Below are 25950 nucleotides of genomic sequence, written 5' to 3'. Positions count from 1 at the left end.
AAGCCAACATGTAAACTCTGTACTATTTAAAGTGGAACTTTTTTTAAAGTCTTGTTTTTCTCATTAAAGTGGTCACATGAATTTGGTACTTGCACAAGTGACAAAGTATTAGCTACAAGGCAGACATGGTTTAAAATAGCAGTACTCACAGCTTTTTACATAACCAGGAAGACTACCTCTGATTTGTAACGGAGTACAGAAAGTAGAAGCTTTGTTGCCATGAAGAAATCGTGTTAAGAACTGTCTTAATACATTCCTACTGAAGTATTTCAAGGCTGGACTTGGTTTACTCCAAAAGTGAAAAGTTTATTGTAACTAGTTTTCTCCTGCTGAATTCCCTGACATTTCCCAGAAGTCACTGAAAATACTGGAAATGGCATATCCATTTGTACATTATGTCTTAGATCATCTCTTTTTTCCTGCTAGTGTAGGTGTGCCCCCGAATCCATGTGAATGTAATGCTTGCTGAATAATATTAGAACTCATGGTCTGGGAACTGGCACTACAAATATACAAAATATACTTGTACTTTCATTTCTGCAACTTGGAATTTAAAAAAAAAATTTTTTGAAAACCGAAATATTTTATCTACTTTAAATTTTCTGCAATTTTTATTGGAATTGGATGCTAAATATTCTAATTATCTTTAAAAATGAAGATAATTTGTCATTATAATGAAATTAAAATAAAATGTATCCCTTTTAACAAGCAATGCAGCCAATAACTTGGCTTGTGTGAAATTCAAGTATTCATCCAACTGAGCCATTTAGCAGATTTGGAGAAATACTGCCCCTGTCTTTTCAGGGGATGAGGCAAAGCTCAGTAAACCCTAGAATCAAGTTTTAATATTGTACCTAAAGTGGAAAAAACCCATGTATTACAAGCAAAGCATGTAAGCATTGCAAAGTGTGACTCAGTCACAACAATCTTGACAATAAGCACCTGAATCACACTCCATGTACAGAAGCATATAAATGTAATGAATTATGTCTATGTACCCCTGCTGTGCATGTGTGTCTAACTCCTGCACGTTTAGCTAAGAAGTTTTAGGATTGGAACTAAAACCCCAGATTTCTATTAAAGAACGCATCAAAATACATTTAATCTGTATCCCAGGGATCCAACAAAGATCGAAGTGCACTACATTAAAGAAAGGTGCAATAGGCATCCTAAGGAAACCGGGAATGAGCCACCCATGTCTAAAACGTTATGCCCAGCAACTTGGCTTTCTACTTGACAGCTGTCTTCATTGGAATATTACTTAAGATAACATTTCTAGGTGAATTACATCTCCTTAGATGCATATATGTGGCACATGGTGAACTACTTGTTGAGATCCTGTAAGGTTCTGCTGCTTGGCTGGGTTGTTAGATAAGGTCAGTCCTAGAAACATGGTATTTTTTTGTTATCTCCTTTACTGAGGTAATTTCTTCACTGTACTATTGCATATCAAGATGTGCTCATTGAAATAATTCCTAATAGTACTGTCCTTTTTCAATGTAACAAAAGGGAACAACTTGAGAACAGAGCCCACCTCAATTTCTTGATATGAGCTGTTGATCATAGCAATCAGCATGTTGAGCAGAACTACCACCATCGTTACATTGTATATGCCATAAAGAACATAACCAATGTTCTCGATGAACTTATGATCATATTTGAGGACAACAGAGGTTACTTCAGACAAGCCAAATATTGACCAAAATAAGGTCTTGAAACTTTCTTCCACTCTGTTGGGGGAAAAAAAAAAAAAAGAAAAAGTTAAAAATAAAAAAAGAAGAGAAAGGCATTATTACTAACTACACAAATAAATACATAAATTGTGCTAATTGTGCTAGCAGTGAGTGATAAACAATCTCAAGTAGTTTGTCTGTGAACCAGGTTTGTAGAGCACTGATCAAAACAACCAACATGCAAGAAATATTTTTCACAGTATGTTCCATTTCTCCACAGTGCTCCATCTATCCATCAGAGAATGTAGTTGTAACAATACATCCAAAACAACAGCCTAGGAATTAGAAAGGTGTAATATTTCCGGGTTTTGAGATGAAGAATAGAAGGATCTCATTATTTGCCATTATAACTCTGCAGGGGGCAGACCTTCCCTGTCCTAATAAACCTAAATATGGGACTGATGGGAAGGAAACTGCTGCACTCCTTCCAAGACCTTCTGATTAACCCTTCTATTAGGTCAATTGGTCTTTTGTATTTGGCTTTCTTGGGTTCCGAGATACCTATTTCTCACCGACTTTATCTTCAGTTTTAATATTAGGAGACAGCATACAATACCCAAAGACTTCACTACCTTAAAGTTTTATATTTGCTTTTTACTTAAACATAACTTCATACTTACGTTGTAAAGGCTGGGTTTAGTTTAGCTCCAAGGTAGTAGGAATACAGTATGAACATTCCAATCATAAATGCAAGAAATACCATAATAAAAAGGACCATAAACTTGAAGATGTCCTTAACAGTCCTTCCGAGTGAAATCTGCAAGGGCCCAAAACTCTCATTTGCAGGCAGGATATATGCAATCCGAGAAAAGCTAAGAACGACAGCAATTGCATAGAGGCCTTCAGATATTATCTGAGGATCAGATGGGAGCCATTTATCTCTGGCTGGAAGATATGAGATGCAGAGGTAAATATAAGGAGTTACTCATTTATCACAATGTTTAAAAATAGATCTCGACAGGATTTTTCCATGAACATGTTTGAATTTAGTTGAGACAAATGCTTGAAGAGTCTAGCAGTTTGCTACTCTATTCCTTTTCCATTGAAGTCACAAATAATGACTGTAAGTTACATTACCTTCTGCTAGAAAAAAACCTGTAAAGAACCAGGACATTTTCTTCTACAGTTTGCATTTTAACCTGAACTATGTAAAAATAAGTAAATCTTCATTGCTTTTCTTAACACAACTCTACTATTTGCTATCTTAATAATCACTATGCTAAAGCCAGGAATTTATTCATAGTTTGTGTTTTACTGATGGGAAGTTAACAGTGGTGGGTGATGAACAATTTCATTTTTTAATCACACTAAGCTTTTGCCTTTGTTACGGGTTCAGGATATAACCTGGTTCCCATTGAAATCATGAAGATTTTTGGCTTTCACCTCAATGGAAGTAGGATCATGGTTTTCATACACAATATGCACAGAAAATTGAGTTATATGTAAATTCAGAAATTGTTTATTAAAGAATTAATGCACCATCTTAGAAAATAACACTGAATTAAAATGTTTCATATCAAAATACCCTGTGTTTCTAAATATGTATTTATATATGTACAAATTTAGACTGATTATAGAGCAATTAACATAAAGTAACAAAACCAAGTTTGTTGTTGTAATGAAATTCATAAAGCACATTCTAAAATACCACCACCAGCAGCAAATACAGCCTTTGCTGGTGTTGCAAATAGAGATTCATCACACCTTACATCACATTACAATTTCTGCACTGCAACAATTATTTAGTACTTTTATTCCATTTGACCAGATCTTTACTGGGCCAGCATCCTTCCCTCAGCAGGAAATGCTGATAGATCTTTACAAATACAAGAAACTGTATTAAATAACTGAACCAAACAAAAAACTTGTATCAAAATTTTATGTGCTGTGCACTAAGCCAAGAATAAAATATAGCTTGCAAATGTTTAAAATCAAGAGGGTCAATTTTAGCTCTAGGATAAACAGTTAGAATAAAATTATGGACAGCTACATTTGAACTGATTTTGCCCTCGTGCCTATTGTTTGGTTTTAGTATATTGGCAAACTTGCTTGTCAAATTACTGTCATAACAACTATTGTTTAAATAGCATAGAAACAAAAATATTGAGGCAGAAGAGGCACAATGCTATGAACAGAAACACAGGCAAATATTCATTTTAAGGCTTTGAAATGCTAGCACATCCTAACAGTTTTTCTATGTCCAGATCTGTGTTGCAGAAAAGTTAAACCCACCGTAAGTAAAATATTCTATTTCTGGAGGAAGTGTGACCTCAGAGAGGTCATTCTCCTCAATGTAGTTGTCCACATATTGTTGTGCTTTTGTGGCCTGCAGGAATGCCAGAAGCCTCGCTGTGAAAGCGGCAATGAAAATGGACAGCATCCCAAAATCCAAAACATTCCATAACTGCAAGATATATTCCCTGGGTCCTTCCAGCCACAGCTCTTTGCATTCTGACCACATCATACCTGCAACAAGAAATGAAAAAACATAGCCACATCGGCCAAACTCTTCTCATTTAAACTCTCTGCATTCTCCCATTTAATAAAACCAGGTGGTCCCAGTGGAGCAAAAATCCACTTATTTGCAGCATCATAGAGTCATCATACACCTTGAGTAAGGCTCTCTCGGTTTCAACAGGGTTGATCAAATGACAAGTTATTAATTGCTATGTGGGGATAAAGCTCAGCCACTCAGACATCTCCACACAGGGCAGTGTAGCACCACAGCTTTGCAGTGAAAGTATTATGGCCTAACAACATAACTTCTAAAGAAGGAAAAATCTTAAAAGTGGAAGACAAACTCCTCCCCTTTCCTTAACATTTACATTCATAAAACAATTCTGAATCAGAAGGGTTAGTTTTTACAGAGAAGCACAACTACCCAGCTACACAGATGACCAAATATAAATGGCACAATCATACTACCACTTCTCCACTTTACAGACTAAGATGCTTTTCAGCATAGAAAGGGGAATTTGGCTATGTGTAATTCAGTTTTCTTAATCAAGCTTCTCGTCAGAAACTCATTTACGTGGAATTAATACAGATCATAGGCTCATCATAACCTAGAGCTGTAGTTGTTGAGAATCAAGACATTTTCTTATTTCAAAAAAATGTCTTAGGGGAAGAAGAAACCCAAACAACAAAACCACAAAACCACATTTTATTCCTGTTTCCCTGGCTGGGTAATTCAGAGGGTACTGCTGCTATCCCAACCATATGCACAGCAGCCACACACTGGATCAGCTTGGTTGTCTCTGAGTGCCCAAGAAATTTCTCACAGTGACTGTGTTCTACAGACCACCAAAATCTCAGTCCTTGCCTTCTGCCAAATAAAGAGGCTACTCTCCATGAGTATGTGCGAGGACTACCAAAAGGCAGCATACAAGGAATACGCATCCCCCTACCCTAACATAGTTTAAGATAAAGTATTGCTTAGACCAGGAGATTCAGATGATTCAAAAGGCAGAGCGAGGCACCTTCAGGTAGCAGCCACAGTAACACTCCTTTCTCGTCTGCAGCCTGTACAGGCTGAGAATGCTGCACTATCATGTGGCTAACGGACATTTTGTGATGTAAAGCACCTGACTTTGATGAAATGCTAGAAGATAGCTTTTTTTGCCATACAGAGTTTCAAACAGCTGATCAAGCATTGTGAAAAAAAACCTGAGTAATGAGAACTGACTCATTAGCCCCTTGACGCTGGTAGAAACTGTGATTTCCCCAAATGCCACCTAGGTAGCAAAGCCACATAAGCACCGATGTGCTAGCCCGTTAACACCGTGCAGTAGGAACTCCTGACCTTCTGGCACATACAGCAGCATAGGCTGCCCAATACTATTTAAGAAAACCACTTCAGTAAAGTATAATTTCTGTGGTGTTCTCTTCAGCAAACCTGTGCTCCTTTTACAAATGCCAGAATTACCAAACAGCGTGGCAAATCAGCAAACAAAACGTAACCCCGTGCTGCAAGAGAGGGCCACACAGAGATGGTCTGATGGACCTGGGCATCTCTCCTTTCTTTTAGAATTTACATCTGCAGGAAAACAGTTGACAATATGATGAAGGGACAATATACCTACCAAGAACCCATACCATGATCAGCATTTCTGTCCAGGTGAACTGAGTAGTCTTCACCCTAAAGATCTGCTTAGGGTAATCAGTAACAGTGACATTCGGTAGCGTCGTTATACCTTCAAATCTGTCTGAAGCATTGAACACCAGCAGGCCTAGGAAAATAATGAAGGATGCTGCATGTGCCACAAATTTCATAAATGGGCTTCGAAGAATTCTTCCAAGCTGCAAAGGCAGAATGAAAGCAGTTACTCAGTTTTCTCAAAAAAACAAACTTTTTTCATCAGACATTCCAGAAGCATAAACAGGAACTCAGAACTCAGGACAGTCTGAAACCTAATTTTTTAGAGGATACTGTTCCAAGTGCACTGAACTGTGATGCTTCTCCCTTTCAGACAAAAGTCTCCCGAAGGCAGCCTTATGGAATATGTTGTCCTGTTAGCGAGTGTTCATGTTATTCCATAAACTCTAGATGGCAATGTTTGAGGGGAAACACTCCAAGGAATCACAAACATACCATGGTTGTGACCAGAGTTTGATCTAATGCCTGCAGATGAAGGGTGGAAGCAAGCCCATGGAAAAATAAAATAAAATATGCCTTTCTTATCAACAAATGTGTACTACTAGCTTGCCTATGACTATAGCTCTAGAAAAAATTACAGACTCGTCTTCTCATCTCTGGCTACTAAATTGCACCCACAGAATTATATTCTGTTCAGAGCAAGAAGCCCCCAGTAAATAACCTGTGTCTACTAAAAAGAATGACCACTCCATCACAATGGATTAAGAAGGACAACCTCAGAAATATTACTATTTTCAAACTAATTCATCTGATCTCATCCATATCTGCACCTGGTAGAAGGATGAAACAGCAAGAACAGAGGCATTCTGCATGGGAAGAGAGAACTGTCTGCCTCCAGAAGACCACACTGGAAAAAGTAGTGGGTCCGTCGCTGTTATAAGAGAGGGAGGTGGCCCCACAGCCAGCAATTTGTGCATGGGCTCAAGCACAGAGACAGCACCGAGAGACTCCCTACTGATGCTCTTTGGAGACCTCTTGGGCTGAATGCACACGTAGGTTTACTTGTCCTTCCCAGCCCTTTGGAAGGAGTGAGACCTTTGGAATAAACCTCCTTTCTGTGGCCTGAGCAGCACAATACTCGTCCCAGCTCTGCACAAGGTGTGACAAGGTAGATGCTAGACAGACTTCATCTTAGCTGTGCACAGCTCTTAAGGCCTAAGGTTTCCTGTCTCTTTCAGTACAGCAGAACAATATACTGCTCCGCACGTAATGTCTGACCTTTAGTAACGTTAATGAACAGTTGTAATGCAATAAACTATCACATACATCACCAACAGGATGCAATATTCCAAAACCCCCTGTGAAGAGCTCTGTTAGCAGCAGTATCAGAAATCCAGCAGATGGGGAACGGGGAGCAGCTTTCTTATTTCAAGGAATGGTCTTCCTGAAACTGGGGTCAGCCACCATGAACTAAGCGGAGCAGCACACACTAACCAGCATTTACTACATGTGCAAACAATCTCAGCTTCCCTTCCTGCTCCTGACCTTTACAAAGCGTTTTGAAATTACAATATCAAACAACTGATATGAATGTACAGTACTTTTATTTGACATGAGCACTAGGAAAAATGTCAGATGTTTCTGGTACTGGGAATTAAAGCTCAAAGACAAACGTCACTTTCCCATGTTAGACAACAGCTAAAATATATATTAATATGTTTCTATGATATGGAGCTGCAAGTATGGAATATCTTTACTACAGATATTCATGGAAAGTGACATTTCAGAGAATAACGAGAGTAACAATTATCCTATTACCATAAAGGTTTATCTTTAAAGTAAATAAATATTTAACCCACAGAAAACATCAGGTTCCCTTGAAATATGCAGGAGATGAGCAAAATCTTATCCTTTTTGAGGTGAACTACAAAAGCAAAATATAAATTAATGAAACTCACATTTTTTTTGCTGTACACTTGTTAAGGAACTAAAATTGAAAGACCACATTCAGCACAGAAGTAATTTTACTTATTTTTTTTTTAATTAATGTAACAGCAAAATCTTCCTTTTTCTGATTTACCAATGATCTATCAATCTGCTTCATTTGCAGACAATTCATTTGCAGACAATTCATATGATACGGACTGTAAGGATTTCAAAGAAACTGCTGTTATTTTCATTGTGAGATCATCAAGAAAGCTGGAAGCACCCATCTATTTTCATGTAATTTTAAAGAAGTATGAGTTCACAGTTACTCTCTTCTACAAATACACCCTACCACATGGTTGGAATACTGCATTTAATGTAATTTCTGCTCTACAGTTCACTTAGTAAACAGACCTCCTAGGGCAGGTATAACAAATATTTTACTTAAAATTAAGTTCTGCATCACTGAAGTCAACAGATATCCTGCTAATGGTTTATATGGGAACAGCATCAGGTCTTAAGAAGCTATCAGAGGAGATGGAATACAAAATTTGAGTGGTGGCTTTCAAAAAATCCATGTTATTAATAAAAACACAATTATATAGCAGAGCATGATCTACAGAAACTTAAAAAAAAGAAAAAAACTCAGAGAAAAGATTTTTTTTCTTTCTTTAAACTTCAAACAATTTATTTTCATGTTTCATCACTGCAGTCCTCTCTTTACAGTGCGAATAAAACAAATAGCATCTTTTAGCTCAAGACTAGAGATTACTAAAAATATCATTAATTAGTTAAAACTTGGAAGCAGCAGAATTAGAGGTACAATATTGCATTTTGAATGCCAGAAATTGAAACACAGCTCCCAGAATAGCACAAGATAAGTAATTTATAAAATTTAGTACCCTGCTACATGGTGCAATCCAATAACCAATGGCTAGAAATGGGAGGCCCAATGCCACAACCAGCACAACCAGACACTTGATGGCTATGGTCTGCTCCCGTAATCCTGAGAGATTTTCATACCAGATAGTCAGTAGCTGTTGCTGACAGTTCGGATGGGCCACAAACTGTAAAGAGAAAGAAAGAAAACCAAGAAATACTGTAATAAGAGTTATATAACTGCCACATACACGATCATGATCACCTTAAATATATGTGTTAATTTAGACCTTAAGAACCACGTTTTTTATCCTTTCCTTTAAAATAAAGGTTGATAAATAAAGAAGAAACTGAACTGATTTAAAGCAGCACTTTGGGGATGAGATTGCACACACAGCCAGCCATTGCTGACAGACACCTTTTATGCATTATTAGAACAGCTTCGCATACCCAGCTGGACCCTGACAGAGTTGGACCTCAGTCCTAACTTCCAACAATTTCTCATCAAATCAAGCTGATCGAAGGTACACGCAGAATTCCTGCAGAGACTGAAAATCCTCATCTGACCATAAATCCACCATTAGCCTCTCTCCTCCGTGCACATGCTTTTCACAGACCTCCTCAAACATCATTGCCATTTGATTTGGTTCTTTCACAAAGGCTCCAAATACCTCTTTAACCATCTATGCATTTTCAGTCTAAAACTTACTGAGGCAAGAAATAAATAAAGCAAGAATACAGCACGGAATTTTAAACCTCACCAGAACATACAGAGATGAATATTAAAAGGATTTCTTCTCTCTTATTGCCATTGATGGTGACAGCCTCTACTTAGATGTACTTGGGATTGGAAAAACAATCAGAAGCCACTTACTACAAAAAAAAAAATTATGTTTTGTGGAAAATAAAATTTAGCATTTAGTAATAAAAGTAAATTCCATTTTGTGAAGCAGATGGAAAGATGACCTTATGGTTTTGATGATGCTCTAAGGACTCTGTAATAGATTGTATTTTGCTGTACAGTTTAGTATCAAAGGCGTGAACTCAGAGAAAATACAATCTCACCTGAAAAACATTAAATACTCAAATTTGACAGTTTTCAAAAATAATTTTTCCTTTTGTATATTTTAAGATTTTAAAGGACCCTGAGGGTACAGACTGTTATCACTATAGTCTTATGCTATTCTTTGTGTTTTAATGAGTTGTTAACAGCTTAACAACACACTGCAGAAGGCTCAAATAACATCTGTGTTGTATATTTTAAAAATATAAACATTTCAGGGATTTCTACACAAGATAATTTTATTTTTAATGAATTATTTTATGAGGTGCTCTTTTTATCTTTGCTGATTAGTTTACATTGTTATTCATCAATATTAATTATTTGCTCATTTATTTCTACAGCAAAAGGACTAAAAGGTATTAAACATAATAGAGGAAACTACAAGACTAGATGTGTACAAATATCTGAATAAAAAATATTCAGGCATTTAAACAAGAATGTTGTGATTGTCAGTAGTCTAAACATACACAATTACCACTGAATTTCAGTTCATTGAATGTTGGGCCATTTTTGGAACCTTCAACCCTACATCCAAATTTTGATACTTACTCTCCCAGACATAGACATGGGAAAGACAATTTTTGAATATACTTACCCTCTTTTGACCTAACTCTGATGCCTGCTGAAGTCAATGCTAAAATTTCACCTGACCTTAACTAAGCAGAGCCAAGACATCATCAAGGACTTTTGTAACCAAGTGCTTTAAAATAGGAGGGAGGAAGCTGGAAAAATATCAAGACAAAGAAAGAGGGCATCAAGTGATTTTATCAGGACTTAGTCACGAAAAGACAACCAGACAAGTGGAAAAATAGTCTTAGGATTAACAATCTACTTCTCCTCAGACAATTACAACACAGACTCGCTCTCCTTTTGTGTAAGTTTTGTTTGTCGTTTGCTTCCACAAATACTTCCTTAAGTGTCCCAAAACCGAAACGCAGCAGGGATTGAAATGTTAAGATACTAAACTGGCACTATTAAGGATCTAGTACCCACTAAAGAAAACCAACACCAAAAAACCAGTCAGCTTCCATCTATTTCCTACACAGCAAATACATACTAAAGTTATTTTCCTAGCTTCAGTAAGATTTCAGTAGGTTCACAGGAAGAGGGGATGATTCCCAAATTAATTATGGAATGATAAAACAAGCTGCTGCCAACAATTGCACTTGTTTAAATATACTTTAAGTTTTACTATACTGAAATCAACTCTTGGTCAATTTTTTGTTGAAGGGTGAACATGTATTCCTCTATTTTTAAAGGGCTGTTGTATTTCTTTGGGATAAAGCACTGTGGACAGAGGAGATGGTACCACGATGAAATCAGGATCATGTTTTGTATCCAGGAGTGTGTCGTCCATGTTGGGTGCTGCTACTGAAGAAACATAAGGGGTAGGAGGGAAGAATAATTCTGTAGCTCGCTATATTCTTTGCCCATTATATTTACATTTGTGGTTAAGTCCATTTCTAAAGTGTTATCATACTCATCATTATCACTATTACTATTATACCATGTCCTGTGAGACTGCCACATCACAAGAGCATGTGGGACATCAGTTAAGCATAAGGGTAAACAGCCCAGTTATCACAGCACTTTGAAGAAATCTGGTAATGTATTTGTCACATTGGTCAACGATAACTAGTAAATCAGAGTAAAGAATGCTGGGCAATTGCACAAAAAGAATTTGAAAATAATACTGAATAACTCTGATAATCCATGTTGGATTAAGAGTGAGATATGACCCGAGTTGCTTGTACTTAAAATATTATACTGTAAACTTTGGACAGCCATTTTATTATCCTTTGTACTCTGTTGAGACCATAATGTACTATGTACACTGTTGTTTGCCAGGTCTTGCCTGCAAAACTCCATTTATATTCCAAATCTCATTAAAAAGTGCATACAGTAGTACAATAGGGCAGACTTTAAAAAAAAAAATAATTAAGTCATTGGCAATGAAAACAGGGAACCTTAAAAGCCTCAGGAGGAGGAATCTGAAGCTGTTGCATAAACTTTAAGAAGGGAAGCAACCTTCATATTTTAATTTACTTTTCTCTAAATCAAAACTCCCAAAGTATTTTGGTGTATGGTTCATTAACACATATTAACACAGTTAATACCTATAGTGGAACCAACAGAAATAAATTTTAAAAAATTAAAATTCTTTAAGAAACTAATGTCAACTTGAATTACATTTGTCTTCTTTTTATTAGGCTGTCACCTTTGAAGCATATGCACCATAAAAACTGCCAGCCTGGTCTATTTGAAGAAAAGAGACTGGTTTTCTTTTTTAGTGTTTGTGTGTTCTGATATATGCCCCCAGTCCCTTCTTTTGCTAAGATATATTTCATTCTCAACTCAAGACATGAAGGGACAAATCCCACAACGGATTATTTACTTTCCTGTCTCTGGCCACAGTTAATTATTTCAAATTACAAATTAAGGGAAGAGGAGAAAGAAAAAACACATCACTCCTCCAGTTAGCAGAGGGAATGGGAAGAAACAGCAAAGAAGCTTTAAGGGAGCCTGCCTAGAGCTATGAACCAGCTGATGGGCCCTCCTGCATCGCATCCAGAGCTGTGTGCTGATTTATTCCTCCTGGTCTATCAACATTTTGATCTGATGCTAAGAGGAGATCTGCCTGTGCTATTATTTTCCCCAGAAAAGGGAGGAGTTAGTGGATAAGATGCCAATGGTTATGGCAAGTTCTTCTCTGGCAGTCAGTCTAAGGGCTCTCGAGAATATCTTAGCAACTTATTCAACTTTGGCAACTGCACAATATGTACCACATCCAAGCCCTCAGAGCAACTTGGGTCACTTCTCTTATCCATAAAAGCTCTGAAATTCATCCTCCTCTCCAGCTCTGCTGAAATACTGGAATTTATGATTTTGTTGGTTTTATTTCCAGCAACTGCAACCTTTTCTGTTTCCTCTCCCCTTGTATATCTGTCTGCCCTCCAGCTCCATCTCCTCCGAAGACAGTCGATTCACATCATATTTCCACAATCACCAATCACATCATCCTACAGCCTTCTTCCTTCTGCATTTCTCTTCTCTCATCCTACTCTCCATGCAGTTTCTTACTTTTTATTACATGTTGATCATATTATCACCTTTATATAATATTTTAGGATCTAATCCAAACCTCAGTGAACAACAACAATGCATGAGGACAGTATCTGGTCACTAAAAAAATCCCAATTAGCTGCTTTTCTGGGCATAATTGACTGTAACACTTCAGATGCATTCAGTTTCGTGTCTGTGAACCAAGTCATCAGTATGTAAATATTCTTCTGTATGACTAAAAATGACTATAATGTTATTTATTCCTAACATCCCAATGACTGAGTTCAGACCTGGAAGGAACAGATCCTGACATGCTCTGATACACAAACACACAACATAAGGAGAATTTAGAATCTTCTTTCTTATCTATCAATTCAAAACATCATTTTTTGAAAATTGAGTCCTGTGATTTTACTCAAACTCTTATTGATTTCACTTGGAAATTCTATTCTGATTTTTATTAATTTTGCCCAGTGTCAGCAACTTCTCTGAAATTTTTTTGGAAATCTAAAGACAGAGTTAAGATACAATACTAAAAACATGACTGCAGCAGCAATTCAGCATACAGAGCAAGACTACTTGTTCTAACTAGTTTTTCTTGGTTTTTTAATTCCCTTAATCCCTCACTATCGGGACTGCAGTTTCAGTCTGAACCTTAGCCTCAAAATCATAATACATTTACAAGATGGGCTACTCTTTAATGCAGTGCCCAGGGTATTAAGTGCAAGAGTTTCATTACTAATAGAATTTAAAACTCAATTTCCCTAGCAGTGAAGTCCTGAGCACATTTGCTCACTTGACATATGCTTTTTCCTGTCTCCCCTTCCTCTGAAAAGGACATACGGCTCATTAACCATTTCATGGACCTGCAGTTCTGTTTGGCTGTACTGTTTACAAGAGTGAACTGACCTTAACGTAGCTGACCCAGAAGTGCAGCTAGAAATACTGAAAGCTAAGAAACATAAGCCACATCCTTGTCTGCTTCCTACAGTTATAGGGTTGAAAGCATCTCGTGTGGAGTTTCCACACCTGAATCTGTTCTACAGTCAGAATATCGCTATAATCTGCCAGAGTTGTAACAGAACCAGTCCCAGCATCAAGGGACCACCGTGGCAGAGACATTTCCTGGCTCAACCCTTGCCATGCCCTCTCTAATGACTATTTACATCGAACAGCACAATGCACGAATATGGTACAACTCTGTACCTCTGCACCATCTGTTTATTTCCTTCCACCAGGATCATTAGCCTTGTAGGTTCTGAACTGGATTTGTCACAAATTGGAGCCAAAACCTTGAGTTTATCTGCAACTAATTGATCTTTTGTAAGAGAAGAGAACAAGTTTGCTATGTGGAATTGTATTTTTTTTTTTCACTATGCAGATTTTTGTTATTATTTTTAACAGACCTGTGTGGCCCTTTGCTCAGCAATGAATTTCATCGGTGACCATGACCTCTTGGAAGAAAACCAGAGTCTTCAGAAAGCAAGCCGAGACAAGAATCTCAGCAAAGTTTGGTACACATTAAAATGCAACAGCATAAAGAATTCATAAGTTATTTAGATGTGGTAACATGCTTATGCACTTTGATTCTTTCCCTGTTCCCTTCTTTTTAATTAATTTAATACTTGTATATCTTTACCTTGAATTTTGGTAATTAATATGCATTTATCTGCTGTAGATCAATTCTGTATTGGAAACAATGATTTGCTGTTTGAAATCTGCATTTACAGTTTTTGTTAACCATCTTTTGGGGACATCATAAACACCAACATTTCCCAGTTGTCCTGGCAGGTTGCTTACAATTCATTTTATATGGCAGATTGGCTCAACAGGTGGCCACAGAATACGCTGTTATTTATTCTGAAAGACACAGACTTCTAGTAGAGATGTTGAAACTATACGGGCTGTTAAAAATGGAAATACTGCTACCCATGTAAATAGGTAGCTGTAAATAATACATAGGCATTGCTGTTATTTCTTGAGTTATCTCACAGAAGGACACAGTATTAACTATTTTCTGTGTGACCGTAGTGGGATCTCGAAGAGAACACCACAGCTATATGTTGAAAACTATTAGGATAAATGGATATGTATTATGTCAAATGTGTGATGCACAGCTCCATTTTTTAACACATAACATTCATTCACAAAATAAGTGTTTGTTAAAAATTACCTTTGAGAGAGGCATCAACTGAAAACACCTTACACTTTGATAAATACAGGTGCAAAGATGAAGAACTGAAATGAACTAATTAACTAGCCACAAAAATAATTCATACGTTTTCAAGACTGAATTTCAAAATTTTTTTTAAAGGAACACACATGGTAAATCATGTAGAATTTCTCACTACAACCCACACAGTTGCAGATGAGCCGTTTGGTTTACTGTCATATTTTGAAATAAATTAAAAAAATAAAATACTTAATGACAACTTAGATGTTTTCTTTTCCTTTTCCAGAGTAGCAAAAAGAAGACATTGTTTAAAAAAAAACACCCAATGTGTTGATAGAAATACAAGTAGAAAGCTGCAAGACTTACCTCCCAGAACTAACTTGCCCAATTAAGTTACTTAAGGTAGAAAGCAAAGATAAAACAAAAAAATTGTGAACAGACCAGATCTTTTCATTGGTTCAAACCAACACTTTTGATTAGATATTATCACAGAGACTGGCAGGAAGACACATCCTGACTTTCACGGAGTCAATTTAGCTCCACTGAAATGCCTTCTTTTGAATTAATGAGGAGAAGATCTAACAGACCGTGGATAACCCGGCTAGCACAGCTGATTTATGTCATTAAAATCTCCTGCCAATTTTCAGCTGTGGAAAGTAGATTAAACTGAACTCCTTCACTGTAGTTCCCTTCTGCCAGCTTCTGCCTTGAGATAATCTTGATTATACACACCATATCTCAGTAATGCATCTGACCACTGTTTCATAACACCTGTGGAATAAGAAGATGACACTGCTCCTATTACAATGTCTGAAAGCACTGGCTATCAGGAGTTACCTTTTTGACTTCATACTTAATAGCCAGCTTCACACGGCTCAGTGATGCTCTGTGTCTCTGTGCTTCAACTGGCTCAGAATTCAAATCCCCGTTCAGAATGGCTTCCACTTCTTCCGAGTCTCGGCAGAGATCAAGAACACCAACCACAAAATCCTTGCACTGCATAGACAGCTTCCGATAGTCATTCTGAAACAGAAGTGTTAGAGAAAACGGCCCATGACAAACATACTTAATAGTCAATGGCATGGAAAAAAAAATCTATACGAGTTGCTAGAAGTTAATAGTGTGTGACTTTTACACAATATGCCAGGTTTATCAGACATTACAAAGCTCTTGTACAGCGGAATCATTTCTTCTCCGACGCAAGGTAGCCCCTTGAACTGAAGATGAGGATGGCTGTTTAACAGAGCACAGGAACATTACATAGCAGCAGATGGGCAGCAAGGGGAAGTTGAACCGACAAATAAGAATTGCGTAAATGAACTAGGACCCAAACTCTTGAAATACTGACCTCACCCTTGCAAAAACTTTGAAGACAATTAATGAAATAATTCTTACAGGGTTGCCTCCCCGGCTATGAATATATTTCTGCTCTTTCTACAGTGCTAAAATGGCTACTTACTCTTTACTCTGATATATACCATCTTCACTTCCCTTTTTTCCCCTCACCTCTGCTTCCCAATTACCCTTGGAACCCCTTCACATCCAACCACATGTACAGTGGGTTACAAAGTAACTGCATAGGATAACTGTGGCATGAACTCGGACACCAGCGTTATGGGCAAAATACCCCAAATTTCCTGTACAGGCAACACAGAAACCAGCTTTTTCAATGGCCAGTTGAAAGATATTAGGCTTCTGAGTCATTCTCTAAGAGACTTTTCCACTAACAACACAGCTGAACCAGAGAGACGTTTCTGTAAACCATGACTCTTATTTAAGAGCTCTGTCCACCTTTCCCTTTCTCTCTTTCTCTTTCCTATCTCTATTACAAACCATTCCTCTTCACAAAATCACCTTTTACCTTGATCTCCCTCATTTGCTCTCACTCCATCAGCTTTCCTTTCCCACCAGTTTTGCCTGCGTTACCTTCTGAAAGTATATAAAGCAAACGTTTCCTCAGTTAATAAGAAACAACTCCCCCCTCCTCCAGTTCAATTTCTTTTCAGAACCTAATCTTTTAGCAAAGCATTTCTTCTTTCCCCCCCCCACTGCTTCCATTTTGCAGCATCATTCACCATTCCCAGACTTGTAGCTTGTTGACTGTAGCTGAGATGTCTTACTGTGTCATGCAGAAAAAAAACAACTACTTTTTGCTGGTCCTTATTCTGTCTTTCCTCAGCCTCCTCCAACCCTTCAACACTTTGGACTGTGCCCTCAGTCATGTCCGTGTCCTGTGATCCTTTCCATGCAGCTATTAAACTACTGCACCCAGGGTCAGTGGTACTGCCTTTATGTTCATACCTTACCCCTGGCATGCTGCTCACAGGCTTCACGCTCTTCATCCTTCTCCTTTTTGCTGCCTCCCTATAAGCAAACTCATGTTTATCTTCAAGGTGCTACCTTTAAACTTCTCAGCTGCTTGTATATGTCGACATCGCAAAGGCTCCCATGCATCTAATCTCTCTTCTGACAAAACAGTTGTGGCTACATTTCAAAATTTAAGATAACTCTGTAAAGCAAGCACATGTGAATCTTCACTTGCACTTTTGTTTATACTTGTCTATGTCTTCCACCATCTCTGTGACATTACCTATAGGCTTTCATCTGCTACCTTCTTCAGTAGAAATCTTGGTCTTCATTCATGCATCCATGTCCTCTCAGGTAGATTTCTAGGACTTCTTTATATCTGAGATGCAGCCTCTGATTTCCTCATGTGAGCTATAGTTGGAGGAGGAAACTTGACTGAACCTGCCAGTTTTACCTTGCTGTATCAAGCGTTTCAGTGCCAAACTAAAAATAGCATAACCTTCTTTTTCAATTCCTCCACAGCTTTTCTTCATTTTTTCCCCACTAGGCCATCAAAAGACCAGTCCGAGTCCTCTGTCTCTCAATTGTTGTGTGTTTACTGTTCATTTGCAGACAGTCTTTAAATCACCTTTTGGGGGGCTACAGATTTTTTCCTTTGTGGTTCCTCCCTTCTCAAAAATGGTTCCTTACTGCTTCTGCCCTCATAATCTTCTCATTTTAGCTCAAATTCTTTTCCCCAAATCCCTTACTTTTTCCCCCCTAGCCTAAGTAATTTTTACCTCCTTGTACTGCTAGCATTGTTAAAATTTTCAAGTTAGCATCTATAAAATGGGATAGAGAAACTCATGTGCTCTCAGTAGTTTCAAATTATTTGGGGAAGAGATGCAAAGTTAGGCTACATAGGATAATTGTAAGAATCAGCTATCAACCTCATAGGTCAGACTCAGATATGAATCAAAATGAAACATCACTGGAGACAAATAAATGCTATTAGGAATTGTGTTATTATGGAAGACTAACATCCCAGACACAGACTTGGAAATAACCAGTCCTATTCACAGGCCTAAACGGGACCTAGTTATTTCTGTTGGTCATAGACGACAAATTAATTCTGTTGTCAGTGAACCAGCAGGACTTAAGGTTATTTTAGATTTGGGTTTTGTAACCAAGGAGAACAGTACAGAAGAGCCAATTATAAAAATAATACGGGGAAGCGTGATTCAATTCAGTGAAAGGATTAGCAAGTATAAATACAGCTAAGATTTAGGACTGTTAAAAAGGCAAGGTCTCTTAAGAAAGGTAGTCAAAGGAGTGAAATGTACTTATAAGCACCGAGGTCCGAATGCAGAGAAGGCTTTTAAGATGTAAAAGTGATTAAATCATACAAAGATAAAAACCTTGCAGAGGAAGACTCCAGAATGGTGGCCAGAATAGCAGCCTTAAAAAATACAAAGGGGAAAAGTATTTTTTGACAGTTTAGTCCAGAAAGAAAGTTTCATCATAGAGGCCAAGAACTGTAAGTATAAACTGCTAGATGTCAGGCTTGTAAAGGATGTTAAACAAAGCACAAAGAGGTAAGAAAACATAAAGGGAAGATGGGGATTTTCTTCAGTGAAGACAAAGCAGAGACTACAGACAACTCTAGTAAAGCCAAAAACAATATCATACCTTCAGTTTCCTGAAGTCCTATGTTCTTAACGCTGTTTATATTGTTTTCACAACAGAATTACTATGTATCTGTGAGAACTTGAGCACTCTCCCTTAAATTTCTAATTTCAAGCAAGAGTTGCTTGCACATTTCACTACAGCTAAAGAAAGGCATTTATTGAGGTGGCTGAGGAAAAATTATGATAATCATCAGATACAGCATAATGTTAATTCAACAAGAAAAAGACTGGTAATTAATTTTTCTTTAACACTAAAGTAGCTGTAAATCCACTATTCACAGCACATGGGAGGATACACTAACTGCACTGACTTCAGTAGCAGTACTACATAGCAAAAAGAAAAACAAAATTCTTTCTCACCTGAATTTGCAGGCGCTTGTAACTTTACAAGAAAAAAACGTATTTGTTTTAGGTTTATTTCTATCTATTGTATGCTCAAAGTTGACATCTCATTAAGGTTTAATAAAGTTTAGTTTAGATGGTTTTTTATTATTCAAGTGCTTTATGACATATCACAACCCAAATTTTGTTGTGCATGAGTATCGGCTGCGCAGTTGCAGAGAGCAGCTTCACTTAAAAGGTCTTTTCTCATTTCTTTGCTAACTATGAAGAAAGAGAAGGAGAAATAGTGGACTTCTAATAGTTAGGAAATAACAGTGGTTACTCTTGCTAAAGATTCGCTCTATTTACTTTACCATTTAACTATTTTCTTTTTCCTTAAAATAACACAGAAGTGTAATACCAAGAGTTACATTATAAAGAAGTTACTTCTTAACAACTTCCAATATAAAAGTCAGGAAAATCTGTTTCCTTGTGTTTAAGTTATAACCAAGGCTCTCACACATGCAAGTAAACAAATACAGGCTAGCATCAGGTTCATCAAATGTAAACATTCAAATAAGTTTCTGCTACAGTCTAAGTAGTGTCACATGAAGACTGCTATTTCAATAGAATACAGCCTGTTTTAATTCTCTGCTCTCTCCTGAGTGAAGACTCATCCCCACAAGTGCGTCAGAGCTCCTGACTGATCCTGGCAGAGGGTGCAGAGCTCCTGCCCTCACATCTCACACCGTGTATTAATTGGTATCCCGTAAGATACACCCCACCACTCTGTGAACAGCCCTGCTGGTTCCTGAAGGACAGACTGCTTTGCATGGAATATTTGCCTACTACATTACATTCGCTACATTTCTACTGAAAAATTAACAGTGCTACATAATAAAACTTCTTGCTTACAGAAGTTATGTTTAATTTTACCTGTCGATAAGCATATGTTGGATTAAATTTTATTCTGTCAAATGTAAGGATTAAATACAGGCTACATTACTGACAAATGCTGCTACGAGTACTGAAAACTAGTATGTGCACTGTTGTATCTGGCTCAGGCTTTGAATCCTATGCTAGGAAAACTTGTCAGATTTTTCTCTGCAGGTCTTTATTTACTTACGTATTAGCATATCAAATTTATGTCAGTCTACTTGATTGCTTTACAGAATTAAACAGACAAACACTAACCACACTGGACCCAATTCTCAATCAATCTTCTAGCTCCAGGGTGTTGTGTGAATAGCAAAAACCAGAATCTGTGGTCTCAGTCATCCACGTACACCCCTGCTTACTCTTGAGAAGATACAAATGAAGCCACTAGATCACTCATCTCTTCTGTATCCTAAACAAGGCTACAGGAACTTCCCACATGGAGATGTTTGAAAAGCCCCGCTACATACTGTGGAAGTGGCCAATTTGTTAACGTGAAGGTAATCTTCAGGGGAAGGTCAAACAGAGTAAGACACCAATAGACCTGCTTACACAGTGTGGGTGTTCTTAGCCTATTTTTTGTCATAATAAAGGGACTCACTTCCTTGATCAACAAAGTGCTTCTTCAATTAATTCACAACCTAACTCAGTTGGTTTTACTAGCTAAATCATCTTAAATGATAGTCCTCTCAAAAAGATTAATGGTTACACAGACATCTTTGTAACATCAAAAATATCAACCTGTATTCTGCATTTCACAGATACTGTAGCTGACACTGATACATAATGGACGACTGATGCTGACTGGAATTGCAGAACTGTCTCGCAAGCAGTTTCAGAGGACCCTGGCACACAACAAGGATTGGATCTCAGCCTATCCAACTCTGCATATTCTGTTCTCATTCATAACATTAAAGACTACTTTGTGAGTTCATCTAGCATTTTGACACAGAACATCTCAATCTGTTCAAAGAATGAAGCATATGAACAAAAAGCTTCAGCTGATTTCACCCATAAGATTTTTAACTATTCCAAAGAAAATGTATACGGAGCAGTTAGATGCAAACAAAATGTATGTATCTGTTTTCTGAGAGCCCCTTTCCTGTAAGCACCACAGACTGTGACTATGCACAACTGCATAACTAGTTCACACACATGCATTATACGCAATCATAGATTTATGTTGAGTATTACTTATTAAATGGCCATTTTGAGATCATATACACAGAGAGCTTGCATATGTAACTACAGAACTGTATATGCAAATCAAGCACATAATTGCATTAATGATTATGGATCTAGGCCCTGTCCTTTTAAAAGCTGGACCTAAACGTAGATCAAGCTTGAACACTCTTTGTTAGTTCAGCTGACATAACACTATGTAAATTCACTTGGAACACTGACAGATTCCGCTTTTAGTTGCACGTCCACATCTTCCGCTAGTTTCAGCAGGAGCTTTTAACAAAAAAGGGAACAGGGATTTATCCTATATAAAGCAAGACTACAATCTTTTTGATCCTTGCTATGATGGATCCAAATTCTGACACAGTATCAGCTAGCACAATTTCTACTGGGAGAACTGAGCTTGCTTATACAGGACAGTATTTAGTCAGTATACAGAGACTACCATGTGGCTTTTTAGCTACCTTGTCCTGTTGTTTTTTTTTACTATGGTGACTCCAAAGGAAAGTTCCATCAGCTGTTCTGACTGCTAAAAATTCTCCCATCGCTGTGCAGTAACAGTTTGTAAATTCTCAGGGAGGAGGGTTAATACCCATTAACTTCAGTAATCCACAGCGGCCGCAATGGCCAGCGTCTGCTAAAAATAGAAGAACTAGAAAACATAAAAATGCGGAATATTTGTATTGCAAAGTATTTTGTGGTGCTACTGGGATTGGAAAATATGATTCTTCAACTATGGTAATGAACGCTTTTGTACATTAAGACAATAACCAGTTCCAGACTGAGCTTCATCTATCAGGTACAAAGCAGTACACCTCAGAGATCTCTAGCCACTTATACAGACAACATACCAGTAGAACACCATAACTTTTTCCTAACTTAAAAGATTTTGTGCTTTTCAACAGAAGAAAGAAATCAAACCAGCCTATTTGATACACTTTGAATACACTTTCTGAGCTGGCCCATTGGTTATAAAAGCCCTTCTAAATCTCAAAATTGGTGAAGAAGCCCAGAGTGAAGCAGAATTCTGGTTTTGCATCTCAGACACATAACTTCCTCAACAATGCAACTTTCTAATTATCTCTACTACATATATAAAACATCCCTAAAGCCCAACAGGAGAGAATCTGATCAGCTTTTTTAAGAGACTGAAATTTGGTGTGATAGCAGTACGTATGGAAGAGTGAAGGGTTTTTTTTGTGATTTGGTACCAGTCTTGACTCAGATAAAACAAATAGAAATAACTGAAATCCTGCTGTCAGCCCCTGGAATGGGAACTAGGATCACCAAGGAAGGTAAGAGAAATACTTCAGTTCCTGTGCTGGCCACAGGTATGATAAACTGCTATACTCGCCACTAAAATGCTGTCTTGCTGCTTTGACAGCCAGGCACCCATAATCTCTGCCGTTCCCTTAGCTGGCTTCCAGACCTAAGGAGGAGTCACCAGCATGTTCACCATGCTTTACCAGGATTAGAAAATCTAATAAAGAACCTAAGGGAGGAAGACAGAGAGTAAAAAAAAAAAAAAACAATAAAAATAGTGAAGACAATTAGGCAAGCACTTAGAAGGGAGACAAGAAAAAAGGAAATCTAAAGAGGGAACTGAATAGAAAATAGTAGAGGAAGAAGACAAGTGGATGCAAAGAACAAAAAGGGGAAACAGTGTCAAGAAGAAACTACAATGAAACAGAGGAAGAAGAGCAAAAGGAGCAACAGGAGCTTGGAACAAAGATTTCACAAAGGAGTAGGAAGTAAGGAAGCTTAAGGATGAAAGAAGTAGAGAGAAATGGTCTTTAGGGCCCCAGTTTCCTTATCTATTTTTACTCATTTTCAGTTTTTATTTTTGGCTACATGTCTCATATCTTCCAGGAAAAATGAGGGTTCACTGGTTTCTTTGAATCCTTCCTCCTTGTTTCTGAAGGGAAAATAAAAAAAAAATTTAAATCAGTGCAATTAATAAGTTTTTATTATTCATAGGGAACTGACTGTCATGAATCAATGTCCTAAGCCACTTTCCCACATTCCTAATACACTTGTGCAAACTCTGATTTGCACATGAGCATCCCAATTTGTTAATGTAAATCGTGATTCACTTTGCATATGCAAAAGATGTAAGGTTCAATTTAGCAAGCAGGAAGCTCTGCCCTCAGGCATTTTTGAACAGGATCATCCTATATTCTTTTTCTGTGGGAAAGCCACCTAGAAAAGTATTTTCTGCACAAGTGCTCCACACCCAGGAAGTGCATTGCTGCAAGTGTGCACAGGAAATGCTACCGGCCTTAATGTACCATAGATACTAAGAATAAATCATTAATATCATCAAAAGTCCCTTTAAAGAGACCTCCCATTTTCCGTGGGAGACAAACTACTCCATCCATCTTTTTCTACCCTGGAATAATTCTGCTAAGTGTTGTGCTATGGACTGAATTTGATTGGAATAGTTAAGCATTTCCAGTGACAATCCTAAAGGAGTCCATCAGTCACTCTGCCCCATAGGGAATGCGAATGTCAGACGAGAAGCCTTCTCCTTTGGGGTGTGACAAAGCACACGGTTATTAGCAAAATACATAAATAACATACCTATAGAAAAGAAACCATTGAACAGATAGTTACAAATTGGAGTTACATCAAATTCTGGCAAGCTCTCACGATGGGCTTCTGTAAGAAACAGAAACATTGCTTGCTTTCTCCTTGATCTAACTCTACCGCTCTCAATGTGGCATCTCATAGTACATCCATGCCACGACTACCCCCATCATACCTGCCCACAGCCCCAGTAGCATACACATTCTTCTCATCAGCCGTGCAATTTCAGTCCTTCCTGAATTTGGTTTAACAGTGATGCTAAAAAATTCCTTGCCTCTTCTTTTTCTTCCTTCCTCTCTCCCTTTTCTACTACCCCTTCTTCCCAGGAAGGGTGGCCAACCATCAATGCCAGAGGAAAACAAGCAACTCTCCTACCAGCCTTGGTAGAAACAGAAAGAACGCCCTGAGACGCATAAGAATTAGAAGTAAAAGAGACAGATGTGAGGTCAATGAGGAGAATAATTATTTCACTGGAATGTCTTGATTTTGATTAGAACCTGAAATTTCCATGCTAGTGAGGAGCCAGGAATAATTTCTACTGTAGGTGCCAAAACTGCATTATCTTATACACCTGGCAAAGTTAACAGCTGTGTAAGTGCCATCCAAAAATAGTGAAATCTGTGAAAATAGTGGATTTCTTGTGTTCTTTGGGATCCCAAAATACCAATGAATAGCAGCTAAACAGTTGAGAAAAAAAAATATATATAAAAAAAAGAAAAACTGAAACCCAGAATATTTTATTCTGTGACAATGTATTATTTTAACGACTGAAGTAATATGTTTGAATGAGAAGCTCAACCAAAAAACATTGCTTTTTCACCTCCAAAATTTCAAGCTATTCCTTTTCTGATGAAAGCTGTATTCATGTATTTGTACCTATGATAGCGGAGATTCCCACAACCTTATATTTTTACTGAAATTTTTCTATTCAGTTTTAATCATCTACATCCTCCCCTTAGTAAAACATGATACAGCTTGTCTTAATTTAGCTTTCGGTGGAAGAGATTGTATTTTGGGTTCCTAGGGAGTTGCGTAACAAACTGAGTCCCTAAGCCCACCAACATTTCTGAACACAGGTGTAATAAAAAAATTTGTAAGCCATGTCACAAAAGGCTGGGAAGGTGGGGGGGAGTTTCTATCCTATCCACAGCCACCAGAGCATTATTCAGAAAACCCATAAATCTCCATCTTGGGCACATGATTCTGGTGACCCTGTAGCTCTCAGGTTGTTGGCCTAGTTGAAAAGGAATCAAGGTTAAACAGGGCTGAATTACACACATCGGAGATATAACCTTCTATAATGGTCTCTAAATGAGGCATACACCTGTAATTCACTGTGTGAAGCAGGCAAGGCAACAGGCTCTGTGCATACGAGAAAATTCTCTAATTCTCCGATCTTATGTTCACAGAGAGCTTTCCCAGTTCAGTACTTTCTCAGCAGAGGATAAAGAAAAATCTGATATTTTTCTTATTCTTTTGAATAAATACATTGAGGACGCATTCAATCCATACAGCATGGTACGAACGGGATCCTTCAGCAAAGGAAGGAGAGGAAAGGTTTAAGATGACACTTTTATTAGTACGTGGTATAATACATGAATCCTTCTCAGCACTGAAACCTAATTTTAAAATTGTATTTTTACTTACTCCGCTATATCTGGAACTATTCCTTCTCAGGATTCTAAAACTGTCTCTTCCTCTTCTGGTAAAGTTCTGTCTATTAATTTCTGCCTATATTTCTCTAGGTTGTTGTATATTTCTTCTGAGTACTCCACAGTGTTAGCAATTCTTGCTGTTTTTCGAAAAGGTCAATGCATTGTTTGGCACACTCAGATCATTTCTAAAGATACTAAACGAACAAGTGGTACCCCAACACTGACCCTGCAGAACACCATTACATTTTATGCTAAAACTAGATAGAATGCTGTTAATATGCTCACTGAGCAGGACCTGTCATTCCCCAAGCCCTCCCCAAGAGCTTTTCTTATTACATGCAGTCCACTAGGGTTTGATATGTT

General features: G+C 37.7%; 1 protein-coding gene across 3 annotated transcripts in view; it reads right to left on the bottom strand.

The window, feature by feature from the left end:
• The window catches only part of TRPC3 (transient receptor potential cation channel, subfamily C, member 3), a 44811-nt gene that overhangs the window by 6450 nt on the left and 12411 nt on the right, over nt 1-25950 (bottom strand). For all 3 annotated transcript variants that reach the window (XM_014950104.1, XM_014950105.1, XM_014950103.1), the window contains exons 3-8: nt 15771-15956; nt 8658-8822; nt 5816-6032; nt 3966-4199; nt 2354-2618; nt 1535-1730 (exon numbers count right to left, since the gene is read on the bottom strand). In XM_014950104.1, coding sequence (XP_014805590.1) covers nt 1535-1730; nt 2354-2618; nt 3966-4199; nt 5816-6032; nt 8658-8822; nt 15771-15956 — 1263 coding nt within the window. The remainder of the gene's footprint in view (nt 1-1534; nt 1731-2353; nt 2619-3965; nt 4200-5815; nt 6033-8657; nt 8823-15770; nt 15957-25950) is intronic.

This window comes from Calidris pugnax, unplaced genomic scaffold, assembly GCF_001431845.1.
Source record: "Calidris pugnax isolate Ruff unplaced genomic scaffold, ASM143184v1 scaffold42, whole genome shotgun sequence".
NCBI classification, from domain to species: domain Eukaryota; kingdom Metazoa; phylum Chordata; class Aves; order Charadriiformes; family Scolopacidae; genus Calidris; species Calidris pugnax.
This window is presented reverse-complemented; position numbering and strand designations above follow the sequence as displayed.